The sequence below is a fragment of the Acipenser ruthenus genome, chromosome 1, assembly GCF_902713425.1.
Source record: "Acipenser ruthenus chromosome 1, fAciRut3.2 maternal haplotype, whole genome shotgun sequence".
NCBI classification, from domain to species: domain Eukaryota; kingdom Metazoa; phylum Chordata; class Actinopteri; order Acipenseriformes; family Acipenseridae; genus Acipenser; species Acipenser ruthenus.
The window spans coordinates 28,768,081-28,781,518 of record NC_081189.1 but is presented as its reverse complement, the minus strand read 5'-3'; the positions used below and the strand labels follow the sequence as shown (position 1 = coordinate 28,781,518).

Genomic DNA, 13,438 nt, shown 5'->3' with positions numbered 1-13,438 from the left:
GTACGAGTACTGAACTACCAAGTTTGGACAGATTCAGTGAAAGTTTTAACTGCATGTTATTTTATTAGTCATAGCACTCAAGCATAACAGACTGCAGTCTGAAATATAACTAAGTGTAAACATATTTTGAAACCACTAAAACATGTTTATTTTATTATTCATTGCGTTTGTTCCCATCTACAAGTGGGACTTTGGGTTGAATAAGATCGCATGTTAGACAACTTAATCCTGCACATATGATCTAAGGGATGTGGGTAAAATCTAAAATCAAGCAGCACACATAACTTTGTATCTTATTCAAGAGGTGAATTAAAAAATGCTTTATACAACCTTTCTTAAATAAGGTAAATAAATAAATAATATAATATACTATACATTATATACACACACACACACACACGAAATCTAATATCCAAGTGAAACAAGTAGTGCTTAAAAGCATCTGAACTTTGTAGACTGATTACAAATATAATGCTTCAAACAGAATATATTCTGTTTCTAAATAAACTACTTACTATCTTAACACTACCAAAAGTTTAGATGCCCCACTGAACTGTGGGTCTTCTATGTCAGGGTCAAAGTACAATGGAACAGCCCTGAGCTTGTGCTACACTTGGCATATTGGGTTAGTACTGGCAGTCAGTCTAAAAAAAAAACAGCTAGCAAAGGTTACTGCTGATCTCTTAATACAAAAAACACACACTTACATAAAATCTACCTCCACCTCCAGAAGTATTTCCAACACTAAATGAATAACTTCAGGACTTAAAACCAATCCAGACGTAGTGAAAAACAGTGCAGTAGTAAAGGTATAACAAACACCCAGTCAATGCCACGTGGTTTAGGGTATGACGTGTTGATAAAACAGAATGTAATGCCAACTTGAACAAGTAACTAGTACTAACAGAATTCAGGAATTCATGCTGCTGTTTAACACAAACTCGACGTGTACCAACAAGACTTACGGAAAACAAAAGGAGCAAGTCGATCTATCCAGTGGTTGAGCAACATCAGGAATAACAGTACATTAAAATGCTTTGACGCTTCAGTCAATACAATATTACTTTTTTAATCAAAATATGACAAAAATGTGTTTTTTTTGCTTTGCTTGGAGATTTAAAAAAAGGTATCTATATACAACATCTGACCCCCTTCTCGTATAACACAAAAAAGTATCTACTCTTCAAAACTTACTGGGAAATGTGCAACTTCAACCCTGCAAGCCTTAAATATTTGATTAGTACACAGTGCAATTAGTTCCACATTTAATTTAGAGTGCTTTTACTGCTATGTTTAAAATATCTAGTTTTCAATGACTTGCACATATAAAAAGAACACTAATGAACTGCAACTTTTACTGCCTTTACAACTCTCTAAAAAACAAGATTACAGAAACTATTAGTGAAAGCCATTTAACTCAACTAGATTACAGTCTAATCCAATTCTGTGACACGGTCATCTTTAATCAACAAAAGAGAGCCTAGGATTAGGTTTCTCAGGAGACCATCACCCCTACAGCAAAGTCACCAAGATCAATTGTGCTCAATAGAAACCCTGATTACTGTTCAAGATGTCTATTAGCAGAGTTACTGGCAGACAAGTGAGCACAAACCAAAACTACCATTACAAATGAATTGGTCCTCACACAGCAAGAGGTGTTTCACTTGCATAGGGAAAATTAGTCAATAGGTGTTTTATAGAAACACTATAGTATACTCTGTACTAACATTCCCTGCTGCCCTCAATAGGTAATTTCTCCTGAGTGTATGCAAGTCACAGTAAGTTTAATCATTACCAAATTCAATTACTCACTGTACACATGCCCTAATCTTACACAGAGGCCGGCTAAAAATCAGTGGACATATTGGTTTGGAAGCTTTGCAATGATTCATAAATCACCTCATTTAGACTCTGGTTTCTATGGACAATATTAACTTCAGTAACTTTTGACACATTTATGACAGCCTGTACTTAAACAATTATTAGAATTTAGAACAGCATTTGAAAATGAGTCCACACCGCTTGTAAATCCATGCTCATCGGACCTAGAAGTTATTTTATTTTGTGGTGTACTAAGGAAATAAATCAAGACGTCATTTGTCTGTGCCTTATGTTTGCTATTTTACTTTTAAACAGGGATTACACAAGGAATAACATTTAAATCTCTCAGCTACTGACAACATTAAAATGTTTCACTGGGACACAAAACCTGCATCCTCTATGGTGAAAACAATTTAAATACAGGATACCATGTTTAGTAAAAGTCTAGGAAGTAACAATTCTTACTTTACTACTCTTTAATATAAATATATATCTCAAATAACAGGGAGATTTGTGGGGAATTTACTGTAATCTCCATGCTGATTCAAAGACATCCTCCCCACCCCAAAGAACACTTTAACCGCATATAAAACATACCAGTTTACACTTTTTTCCTTCTAGCGTCTGCCAGTAATCCATGTAAACAGCTTTAAAACAATAACTTAAGCCCTGCCTAAATCCAAGGATAAAACACAAAAGTCTTACCATGTCTTGGAATCGGACAGCCATTTTGGAGCTCTGTATTCAGGTAAGCATATATTCTGACTCCTTCACCAGCAGCTTTGGACAAAAAGACCCTTCACCTATTTTTAATATCTGTCGCTTCCAATGTGCAACAGAATTCAAAGCTTTTCTAGAGTAAATACTATTGTGAGAAAAACACAATGAAAAACTCTTTTCTGGATCGCTACATTTTTGTTTAAAAAAAAAAGAAAGTGAATTTTTCAACCTATCCCACTATCCCTTGCAAAGTAATTAAATGTGGCTTGTGGGTGCAGCCAAGCCCATGTTTTTCTACAGCTCAGCCAATTGTACCTCGCTTCATGGTAATACGATCATGGATATAGGTTGCTTTCATAGGTAAATGTGCTCAAGGCCAGAGCTCCTGTACAATTCTCTCCTTAAAATGGCAGTAGGGACTCGTAAAAGCTACTCCTCCCAACACAAACAATCGAGTTACCTGTTCCAAAACAGCTAGCCCTACATAAAAGGACAAGACAAAAACAAGAAGTGTAGGGCAATAAATGACGAGGCAAAAACGAGAAGTGTGGGGCGCCATATGTAACAATTTATAAATGATAAATACTAAGGATACCAAAATAGTAAAGTGATGGGACTTATGCACGGATGGGTTCAATTGTATAGGTATATTTAAACTTCATAAAGGATTTACTGTACTAGCATTAACATTTATTCAACTTATGATATTTTAGGAAAACATGCTCAAAAGAAAGACAGCCTCACATCCCTGACCTTACCCTAAATTATTTTGATAGTCTTTATATTGGAGAAACATGTATTCCCTTTTGAATTATCGAAAGCATTGTAAAATGGTTACTTTATAAAAACATGTTTAAAAATGTGAACAATTTTAACTGAGTGACTGTTAAACTGCCATACAGAAACGCAAGCTATTAAGTGTTTTTTTGGCTGGTGCTCTCAAGGAGTACCAGAGAACTCTTAGGATAAAATGACTGTGCTCATCGCCCAGGGAAAATACAAAAATAAGCTGAAATTGAAACTTATAACATGTAACTTTCCAAATGTTGGTAACTTACATTGCTCAGCATAGATATTGGGGGCTGTACTATAAAATAGCAGTGAATGCAATGTTTATTTATATATTAGTCTGACTTGTTGTTCTAAATCAACATCCTTCTTTTTATTAGTGGCTACGTCAATTGTTTTGTCCATTGTTCTTACTGTCCCAGAAAGGAAGTTTCTGATTCACTCTTTGAAAGGGAAACTCATAATACAATATCCTGCAGCCTAATGCTACTGAATCAGTTCTGAAACCTTCATAAATAATCCAGTAATATCCCTTTACCACAGCTGGAGAGTAGAGTTTTGTTTGGTGGATAAAAAGCAGAAAACCATAATAAAGGGATGGGGGGGGGGGGGGGGGGGAATCTCTGTTTCTTGCAGGACAGAATTCAAGTATCTTCCTGTTTAAACCAGAACCTGTATTCATGCTGACAGGACCTTCTGGTAAGAATCAAAGCAGCTTTACTTGGTACAGTTTCACTAACAAATAACAAAACAAAAAGAAAATCCCTCCTGGGTTACTAGGCATCTGATATTCTACTGAAGTTAGAGTCATTTGTATTTTAACCCATACAGCAGGAAGAGCCTCGCAGTTTTGTGATTAGCATCTAGGATACAAAATTTACCAACAGGAAATCTCATTCGTCATGGGATAGTAACTTATTCCCTAATCACACCAATGAATACTGTAAATCCCATATTAAATTACTTTGACTTTCTCTAAGGATGACAACCTCAGTGTACAAAAACAGAGACTAGGCACAAATAATTGTAAAATAAAATAAAATGTAGAATGGGCCTGATTCAGGCCTTTACTTTGATGTGACCGAGAATTAGCTGCAAGTGCTGCCAGGGCAGAGTACACTTCCTTCTGAATCTCATGCCAAGTCTGATGAGTCAAGGTTTCAAATGCTAAGCAACAAGACTTTTGTATAAAGAGTTCCAAAAAACAAGAAACAATTCCAGTGAAGCAACTTAACAAAAATAAGTTACGGCCTCATTTATTATAACATTGCCTTTATCGCTGTGTTACAACTTTATTTAAACTTGAATTATGAAGTGGTTTCATATGTTTTTTTTGAAGCTGTTGGCCAATTCCTAAAATGTTCTTACTTTGTCCCAGTTATACTTAGCGAGCTGTAACAATTTTCATCTAAGGAATTTTACTGTAAACTTTATTTTTCCTGCAATTATCCTGTGTCGGTTTTATCATATGATTAATCTTCAGAGTGGAAAACCAAAATCACAGCCATCACTCGTATCATGCAAACTCTATGCTAGGTTCCCCAAGTTCTGGCAAACCGTTCAAGATATAACCTTTATCAGAACCTTCTAGAATTTCAACTGAGGAAGCCCCAATTCCAATACAATTGGAATTCATAACATACAGCTAAAAATATGTGGAACTTACTTGCATTAAAGTCTGTAACAGCTCCTCCTTTATATCCCCATCGCTGGGGATAAACCTGAATAAAAACTAGTTCAGAGGGGTGCTGATTCAATATCTGAAACTACTTTGGCCAAATCATGAGAATGTAAAACAGTATTGTTTAGCTTTTTTTTTTTTTTTTAATTCAAACATTTATAGAGGAAATTACGCAGTTAGACACAAATCTTGTACAGGCCCACCCTTTGATATCAGGAACTTCCACATTCTTGAAATATATATATATATATATATATATATATATATATATATATATATATATATATATATACAGAATTAGATAGATAGATAAATAAAACACACACATCTATCAAAATGAACAGAAAGGCAAGATGTTTTTTTTTTCTAAAAGTAAACCCAATAAAAATTCATATTAAAGACACAGATGGACAATTATAGATTTGCATAGACATAGTGCAGGTGGATTTAAAAAAAAAAAACAACAAAAAACAATAGCAAAGTCCTATTTTATCATGCTGTAACACAATGAATAATTAAGCACATGGTTGGAAATAACAAAAGCTTTCAAGTGAACCGGGTTTGATGAGCCAAACGAGATTACTGGTACCTCTGATTTTAAGAGGTCACTTCAGGTTTTTACTCAAGAGACTTCACGCTGACTGATCTGCTGTGGTCACTAGTTACACTACTTTTTAAGATTAAAGAACAGATGAACAGAGAGGACTACAACACTCAAATGCATTTGTGTTTTCTTCATGTCGCCTAAAAGGGTAGCCACGTTTATATTCATATTTTAAACCCCAACTGTTACTGTTTAACTACTGTTGTTTTTATACAGGCATATAGAAACACCTGCAACACCTGTTGCTGTGGCGACGCACACGTTACCTCGCGCTTCAAGACTGGAATGTTCCAACAGGGATCCCTGCAGAGCGCAGAACGGTGAAATAGTGGGATTAATTACATTTGGAATAGCTGAGTGCATGTCTCGTGTAGCTGACAGATGCGGGTGGTTTGTGCAAACCCGCAGAGTCAACATAAAAAAAAAATCCATTACATGGTGCAAACGACAAGACGCTATCCCCGCAGAAAAAGGGTGGACTAGACCAATATTCACGTAGTTAACAATTAACAGCCCCGGCCCCATTCCCAAAGGTACGATTTAGAACAGCGTGAGTCTTTACCTGGCTGTAGAGCGCCACCCTTTCCTGCCCGAAGAGGAGGGGGATCCAAAAGAATGTTTTAGAGTCTATCACCCATCGCTTTCAAAACACCTACTTATGTTGTAGCACATGTCATGAATGATACATCAGATGTTTGTGGTTAAATAAAAATTAAAAAGCACTTAAAACTAAACTACTTATCCTAGTCCTTTATCCCAAATACGTATTCTCTCCCCTTGACTAATTCTGACACTGTGATGTAAACTGACCCTGCAACCAAGGGAGAGGGGTGGATTATGTGTTTCTATAAATATAGTGTACATTTGTTATTTTTACAACCAACATTTTAAAAGTGCAACCTCGATATACACGTCGCGTTATTAATGTTATAAAGAACTCAACACGCAGAATTATCTTGCAAACAGTATTTCGCTGTGCCTCTCGCTGATTGTTGAAGAAGTAGGTCAGCAGGTGGAAGGAGTTACATTCCAGCACGGGGCACATGGCGAAACTTTATGTGAACCTCCAAACAAGCCGCCACGTAAGTAATCATGTACCAAAACTTAATTCCCCAACAATAATATTAATTTAAAAAAAACGGACATGTTACTTTTCATTATAGCCAACTGAAATAATTGTAATGCAATTAAGAGGTATTTGTGAAACCAGACCTATTACGACGAAATAAAGAAATCGCATGTACTTACACCAAACAATTGTGATACACTTCTGCTTGCGTAAACCACCCTTTCTCCTTTCACTGGCATCCTCCTGCGCTTTGAATAGATCAAAAGAATATCTTTCTTTTATCGTCAAAGAATCCGGAGACAACAACTGAGTAAGAGGCTGCCCTTTCTTATACTAGCCTCAAACGTTGAAATTTAACATTCGTGATTTTTGACGGTGGTACAACAAAAAATCTGACTGAGGTCTACTTTTTTCCCCAATACAGTGTCTTTCCTCAAAACAATTCTGCTAATCCGGAGAAAGCTGTAAACATTATTCTCGGGAGCACAAACTTAACTGAGGAAACCTTCTTTAGGAATGTACCATAGGGAGAAATGGTGAGGGGAGAGGGGGCACTTTATTATTGATAGATTTAAAACGTGTCAACATAACAAAATATAATTAATACAGTTGAGGCATACATAAGTAATTCCTTTACAGCCTGTTGTACATTTATTTCGCACATCAAGTTTTTAACATCAAGTTGGAAAAAATTGGCGTTCACCCCTCCCACATTTTTTTCTTAAGTTCCAGCAAGGTTGTGGGGTTTCTGCGTTGATTTACTTTGTGTCCTTTCTGTGAATGTCCTAAGCAAACAAAGTGAATTGAACTACTTATATTGTTTTAATATAGAATATTCTTGAACTGACTTATCCTACATGAATATAGTCGTTTCAGAAAAATTCTGGAATGAGAAAAACAGTCAGTAATTGGGCCAGTTTAAAACAACGAGATAGCGTGCTGCGCTTTGTCAACATCGTTCTCATAATTAAAATAAATTACGCAAAATGTGCGATGCAAGTATTTTTAAAGCACGGTGCTGGTTTTATAACAAACTCGAAAATCGTTCCACTAAGTCTCATTATATTATAGTAATAAAGTGTATAATTACGGTCGTCGTTTTCACAGAGACTTTGTTTTAAAAGTGGGTAAAGGCTTGAACACTAACGGAATTGCTGCCAGCTTCCGATATTCCACTTAAGTAAACATGTCGGTTGTAACTACGGTTACATTAAACAAATAGCGGCACAACATATTTTAATAAAATGTTTTTTTTATAGTAAAAAGCAGTTTAACTAGAGCGTCCATCCGACTACATCTCACTAGGTTTGATACATACTTACAACCTCGTGTTAAGTTTGATACATTTGCTTTCCACAAAGAATGACACTTTGTATAAAATATAAACCAATGGACATAAACTGCTAAGTTAGCACCACAATTCTGTGACTGTCGAAATTGGAAATATGTAGCAAAGTTTTATGACATGTGTACACAGATAAACTAAAACACAAGGGGGTATTGTCCCGCTTTCATCTAAGAAAATTGGTCAACACCAGCCTGTAAATCTAATGTTTTGCCTAACTAATAACAACATTTGCATACGGCGAAAATTTTAGAAAAAAAATAAATCTGTTGATTTTCATGTATAACGTTTATTTCCATATAAACGCATATTTAAGCAATGTGACATTTGAAAACAGTACATTTCAACCAGAATCTATCTAATACTGTTGTACCACCTTAGAAAATATTTTCTGGCGATTCACTGTTGAAAACAACGATGAGTGGAAGACGTAATGTCGTGCAGGTCGCCAACTGTTAGAAACAACGTTTAAGATTTCAGTTGACGCAACCCAGATTGCCAATTGCTTATTTTAAAAGGTGATTCAGAAAAATGTAAGTTAAACTTAAGTAAAGATAGGATAGTGTAGTACAGTCAAATGAACAATTAATTGACACTATTATACAGTGACTGCAACCTCCCTACAGTAGTGAGGTATTATATTTATTTAATATAGTGCAATTCCATTATAATCTGTGGGGTTTGTTACATTGATTTGATTTCAATTGCAGTACCCTCCACCCTTTATCACAGAGCATTCAGTATTTATTCAGTGTCCAGAAATGCGTGATCCACTACTAGATTTTCATCATTAACTTTATTTGCCATTCTCCAATTGGTGGAAAAGGGAATATTTGCCGGTAGCAGATCATATTAAAAATAAGCAAACAAAACTAAGAAACCGGTGGATGATGAACCTTGCAATAAAATCAGCAGCAACACCAGTTTTTAAACATCTGTCTCAACCGATAGATTCTTATTGTTGTTTAGGTTTATTTTGGATCCTTTTATGTGTCAGTCGTCTTTTTAAGTTTAAAAGTATCCTTATAAAACTCAGAATCCTGTCTAAACACTGTAACATTTGTTCTATGTGGTGCAGTATTTCCCACATCCACTGGAGGCAGTGTTGCAGGAGGACAGGTGAATGGTTACACTGGTTTATGAAAGAGGTTGGTCATGATGCTGAGAGCTACTGTACATTGAGGATTGAGGGGTGCTTTACAGTTTGAAAATGTATCATATATTCAATGACGGAAAGCGAAAATGATACAAAGCGCATCTAAACAACAATGCATTGGTTACAATAACTCTGACCCGGCACACTACTACAAAGTTGCTCTTAAGCACCTAGAAACATAAGAAAAATGCCTGGTGCTACCCTGGATTAGCCATAAAGATGGGCCCTGATTATAGAGCTAGAACAGTCTTTATCTGCCCTTTATCTTTGCTACTGTGACTCCAGTTATCACAAAGCCAACATTGACCCAGTTCCTGACTGTAGTTTTGTGGTTTTATAAAATACATTTATTCTCTTGACAGGCTCCTTAAATATTTCAAAACAAACACAAACACATGACCAGTGGCACCATTTCACTGCCGACAGGAAAAGACAGCAGTCTCAATTAAGGGATTGCTTGAAGCACCTTTAATTGCTATATCAGATGTCATCTCCATGTGAAATTTCAGCTGTTTTTACAAGTCAACTGCTACAGGTTTGAAATAAGCGACAATGAACTGCATAAACCGAGACACAGCTTTTAGTTTGATCACATTATAACCGTAGTTAAAAAATACAGCACATGCCTGAATTCTCAGATGTCTCAACCCAGTGATGGTGGTTCTTGTCATATCCGATAGTAAATTACTTTGTTCTTATTCTTTGTTTATGAACACACTGTCACATATCTCAACACAATTGTAAATGCACATTGCTATCACCAAAATATGCATCCATTCCCGACCCCGGGAAAAATAACAGTGCTCTTTTGTCAGTTGCTACCCCTTTTCCCTTACGCATGATGTGACTATCCAAACAAATTAATGTTAAAGGTTGTGGTCATTGCTGTCTTGGTAAAGCAATGCAGATGTGCCTAATCCTGTTAGTATACTTGTCCAGTGTCCTCAACACTTCTGAATGTTATTTAGGTCAAACTGTTTATCTCTCCCAACTTCAAAGGTATAGTCACAGACTGCATGTTGCAATTGAACACAACATCATGTCATTCACAACTATGGTCACAATGTATCTTACATACCAGGACAGCATTGATTCAAAATATATGCTACATATTAAAGATGGTTCTAATTTTGTATGAGTCATGTAATATTATGTATGCTGTATCCACTCTCTGAAGGTCACCCATAATACTTCTGCTGATGTGAACACAAATTGGACGGGCACAAATCAATGCTATGGATTTTAGAGAAGCCTAGATGTCAGTTGTTGCATAAACTCTATAAAATAACAGCACTGTCACAGAATATTTAGCTTGGCTACAATTGTGCCAGTAACTAGAGCACATATATTATAATAAAATAATTGGATAACACGTCTTACGTCCTCCTGAATCCATTTTTGCCTTACACCATAAATTGCTTCACCAGAAACTGTGTATTAACTACCAAACTTGCTAGTTCTATAAGCACTTTAGTTCCAGTACTAAATGAACTGCGTTGAGGTTATTATTATTATTATTATTATTATTATTATTATTATTATTATTTATTTCTTAGCAGACGCCCTTATCCAGGGCGACTTACAATTGTTACAAGATATCACATTATTTTTACATACAATTACCCATTTATACAGTTGGGTTTTTACTGGAGCAATCTAGGTAAAGTACCTTGCTCAAGGGTACAGCAGCAGTGTCCCCACCTGGGATTGAACCCACGACCCTCCGGTCAAGAGCCCAGAGCCCTAACCACTACTCCACACTGCTGCCCTTATATTTCTGTATTTAAAGCATTTAAATAAAACAGGAACTTTGTGGTTTTGGAGCCATGCTTCTACTTCAGCAACGCACCGGGCATCTATTATGTTTTAATAACCTAAGCATAGAAACGGCACTGCAGTATCAGAACAGTGCGGCAAGATTAGACACCTGCAATTACGGTGGTGCTAATGTACATTTATGTTTGTTTCTGTTTCATTTTAATAAGTTATTTTGTTTACATGACAGGAAAAGGGCTTATTGATATTTTTTAAGAAAGAAAAGGACCTACATTTCAGTTCTGTATGGAGGTTGCTTTGACAGTTTTATACGGCAGTGTATTTATTTATTGATTGCTGTGCGTGCCGGCAGCTCTGACGCAGAAGGCGCAGGATGAGACGATGGAGAAGTGCTGTGGAGAAGAGCCGGGTAAGCAGAACCGTAAGGACTGTTCTTAGGGAAAGTGAAGGAAAATTAGGCCTCTTGCTCTCTCGAGCTGTGTTTAGGCCTGACAGTAGTACAAATGCTCCAAACCTGGAAGTGCAGAGCTGAAATCAAAATGCTTTTGTGGCTGTGTATCTTTTACTAAAGCTGCAACCTCTCAGTTGCCAACCCCTCTGTTTATTACGATATCATAAAACTACTTGATCTTAGTTTGCTTAATGCTTTTAGCAAACAGCTAGGTAAAATAAGAAATGGTACAGGTAATACAAAAAAGTAATTAAATAAATGACAGTGGTTACAAAATGTTTCATAATAGCAATTACACACTCCAGTTGGTGGAACAACAAGAGACAACCACACCCTTGAGGTATTAGAATAGAAGCAGTCAGCTACTCCTACCTCATAATATACACAGGGGTGTGGTCATGTGGTTATCACCACCCAGCACCCTCTGGCTTGCTGCCTTATTGCTTACATTGCAAGAACTAAATCTGCAGAAACAAAGGAACCTGTTTTCAGACTATTTCATTCTGCCAAATTAACGTTTTCAAAGGAGACAAGCACCTGTTTATTTGACAAAATCAAAGCCTAAAAACAGTTTGCCAGATAATGCAGGAATGGCAATTTCTGTATAAAACTACCCCTGGAAGCCATGCTCGGAGAGGCACATTGTGGGCTATTAAGGCCATTTCTCATGTTTTGCCAGTTAGTGTACATATGGGAAGATATTACTCGGCTTCCCTGAAAACAATAATACCTGGCGAGGTTGAGCAAAATTCGTCAGCGTTAGGTGTGTGTTATCCGTGAGGTACCTTGTTTCAGTCGTCCAGTAATTCCTATCCCAGGCGCAGGTGGCAGTAAACAAGGGTTGATTATCTCTGTAATGAAAACACCAAATTTGCATTACTATACAGTTAACTGGCCGTGAGTCACTTTACATTTCAACCTGGGGAGGCGCATTGCAGCCCCACTGCCGACAAAATCTCCAAAAACTAAGAAATCCACATATTTTTTCAATGGGCTTCAAAAGGAGCAAAACACCTGCAAAATTAGCAAAAAAAAAAAAAAAAATTGTTAATTGGAAACTGGAGTAAATGCTTTGAAAATATGCGCCTCTCAAAAAGTGTGTCTCAGCAAAATTATCATTTTGAGCTATTTATAACTGAAGGATTGTCTTCAAATTATGTAAACGGACCTGGCACAGGGTGGTCTTAATAGTGAGCTGATCAATATCAAGCTGGTATAAGTTCCATCAATAATAAACTTCCCACACGATTTTTCACGTGAAGTAAACTTTGGTTACAGTTCTTACAAAGACTCATCACAATAAATACAACTCTAAAGTGCTACATACTCTACATAAGCAGCTATGGGCACCCAGTGGGAGATAAATATTGTTTACATCAAATACAACTTCTACGTGGTTACTTTGCAACTACATTTTAATATAAACTTACCAAACTGCATAAAACACTCTATTGGCTAAGTTGCTAGTAGCTGTATATCTTATTGTGACAATGAATGAAGATCCATCAAATCGAATACTTATGTGAGCTTCCCTATTTGCATATCGAGTTGTAAATATTTAAGTGGCGCTTCTGTGATTTAAATCACACCAAATCGAGATTATATACTTGTTTACAGTCTAAACAAGCAGGCATAATAATTCACATGCTTTCATGTTGTGACCACATAAACAGGTGTCTGTCCTTGATTGTGCTGCTTCAAACTAAACATTTTTGTCATAGTAACCTCATTTTTTGTAAGTATGACTGATTCTGCTTCCATATCTCCACTTTAATAAAACATGTTATCAGAACTTCAGAAACAGTTGTATCCTGAGTAAAATACCCTCAACAACCTTGTTCTATTTTAAAAAGGGTTCAAAGAGAGTTAGCCAAGGTTTTTAAATGTTAGCACGGGTCCCTTTTGGTTATTTGCTTGTATTTTATACTTCCGTTTGGAAAATGCTGATATTTCAAAGACAATGTTATAGATGAAAAGTTGCTGTCGTAGTAACTAATCCCGTGATCTGCTGTACTCCAATCACATC

The 13,438-nt window shown here is 36.3% G+C and overlaps 1 protein-coding gene across 8 annotated transcripts in view; it reads right to left on the bottom strand.

Annotated features, from left to right (window-relative positions):
• Positions 1 to 13,438, bottom strand: part of LOC117411683 (tight junction protein ZO-2-like) — a 46,301-nt gene that overhangs the window by 24,964 nt on the left and 7,899 nt on the right. Inside the window, exon 2 of one of the 8 annotated variants that reach the window (XM_034019355.3) lies at positions 12,143 to 12,263. The exons of 1 other annotated variant lie outside the window; for it this stretch is intronic. Coding sequence is in view for 2 of the 7 variants with exons in the window: in XM_034915686.2 (XP_034771577.1) it covers positions 6,864 to 6,923 (60 nt within the window). In the remaining 5 variants the exon portion in view is untranslated. Of the gene's footprint in view, positions 1 to 2,526; positions 2,797 to 5,881; positions 5,962 to 6,110; positions 6,130 to 6,177; positions 6,278 to 6,863; positions 7,209 to 12,142; positions 12,264 to 13,438 lie in introns of those variants that run through there. 6 more of the 8 variants (XM_034019357.3, XM_034915686.2, XM_059035218.1 and 3 more) reach the window with 6 other exon arrangements.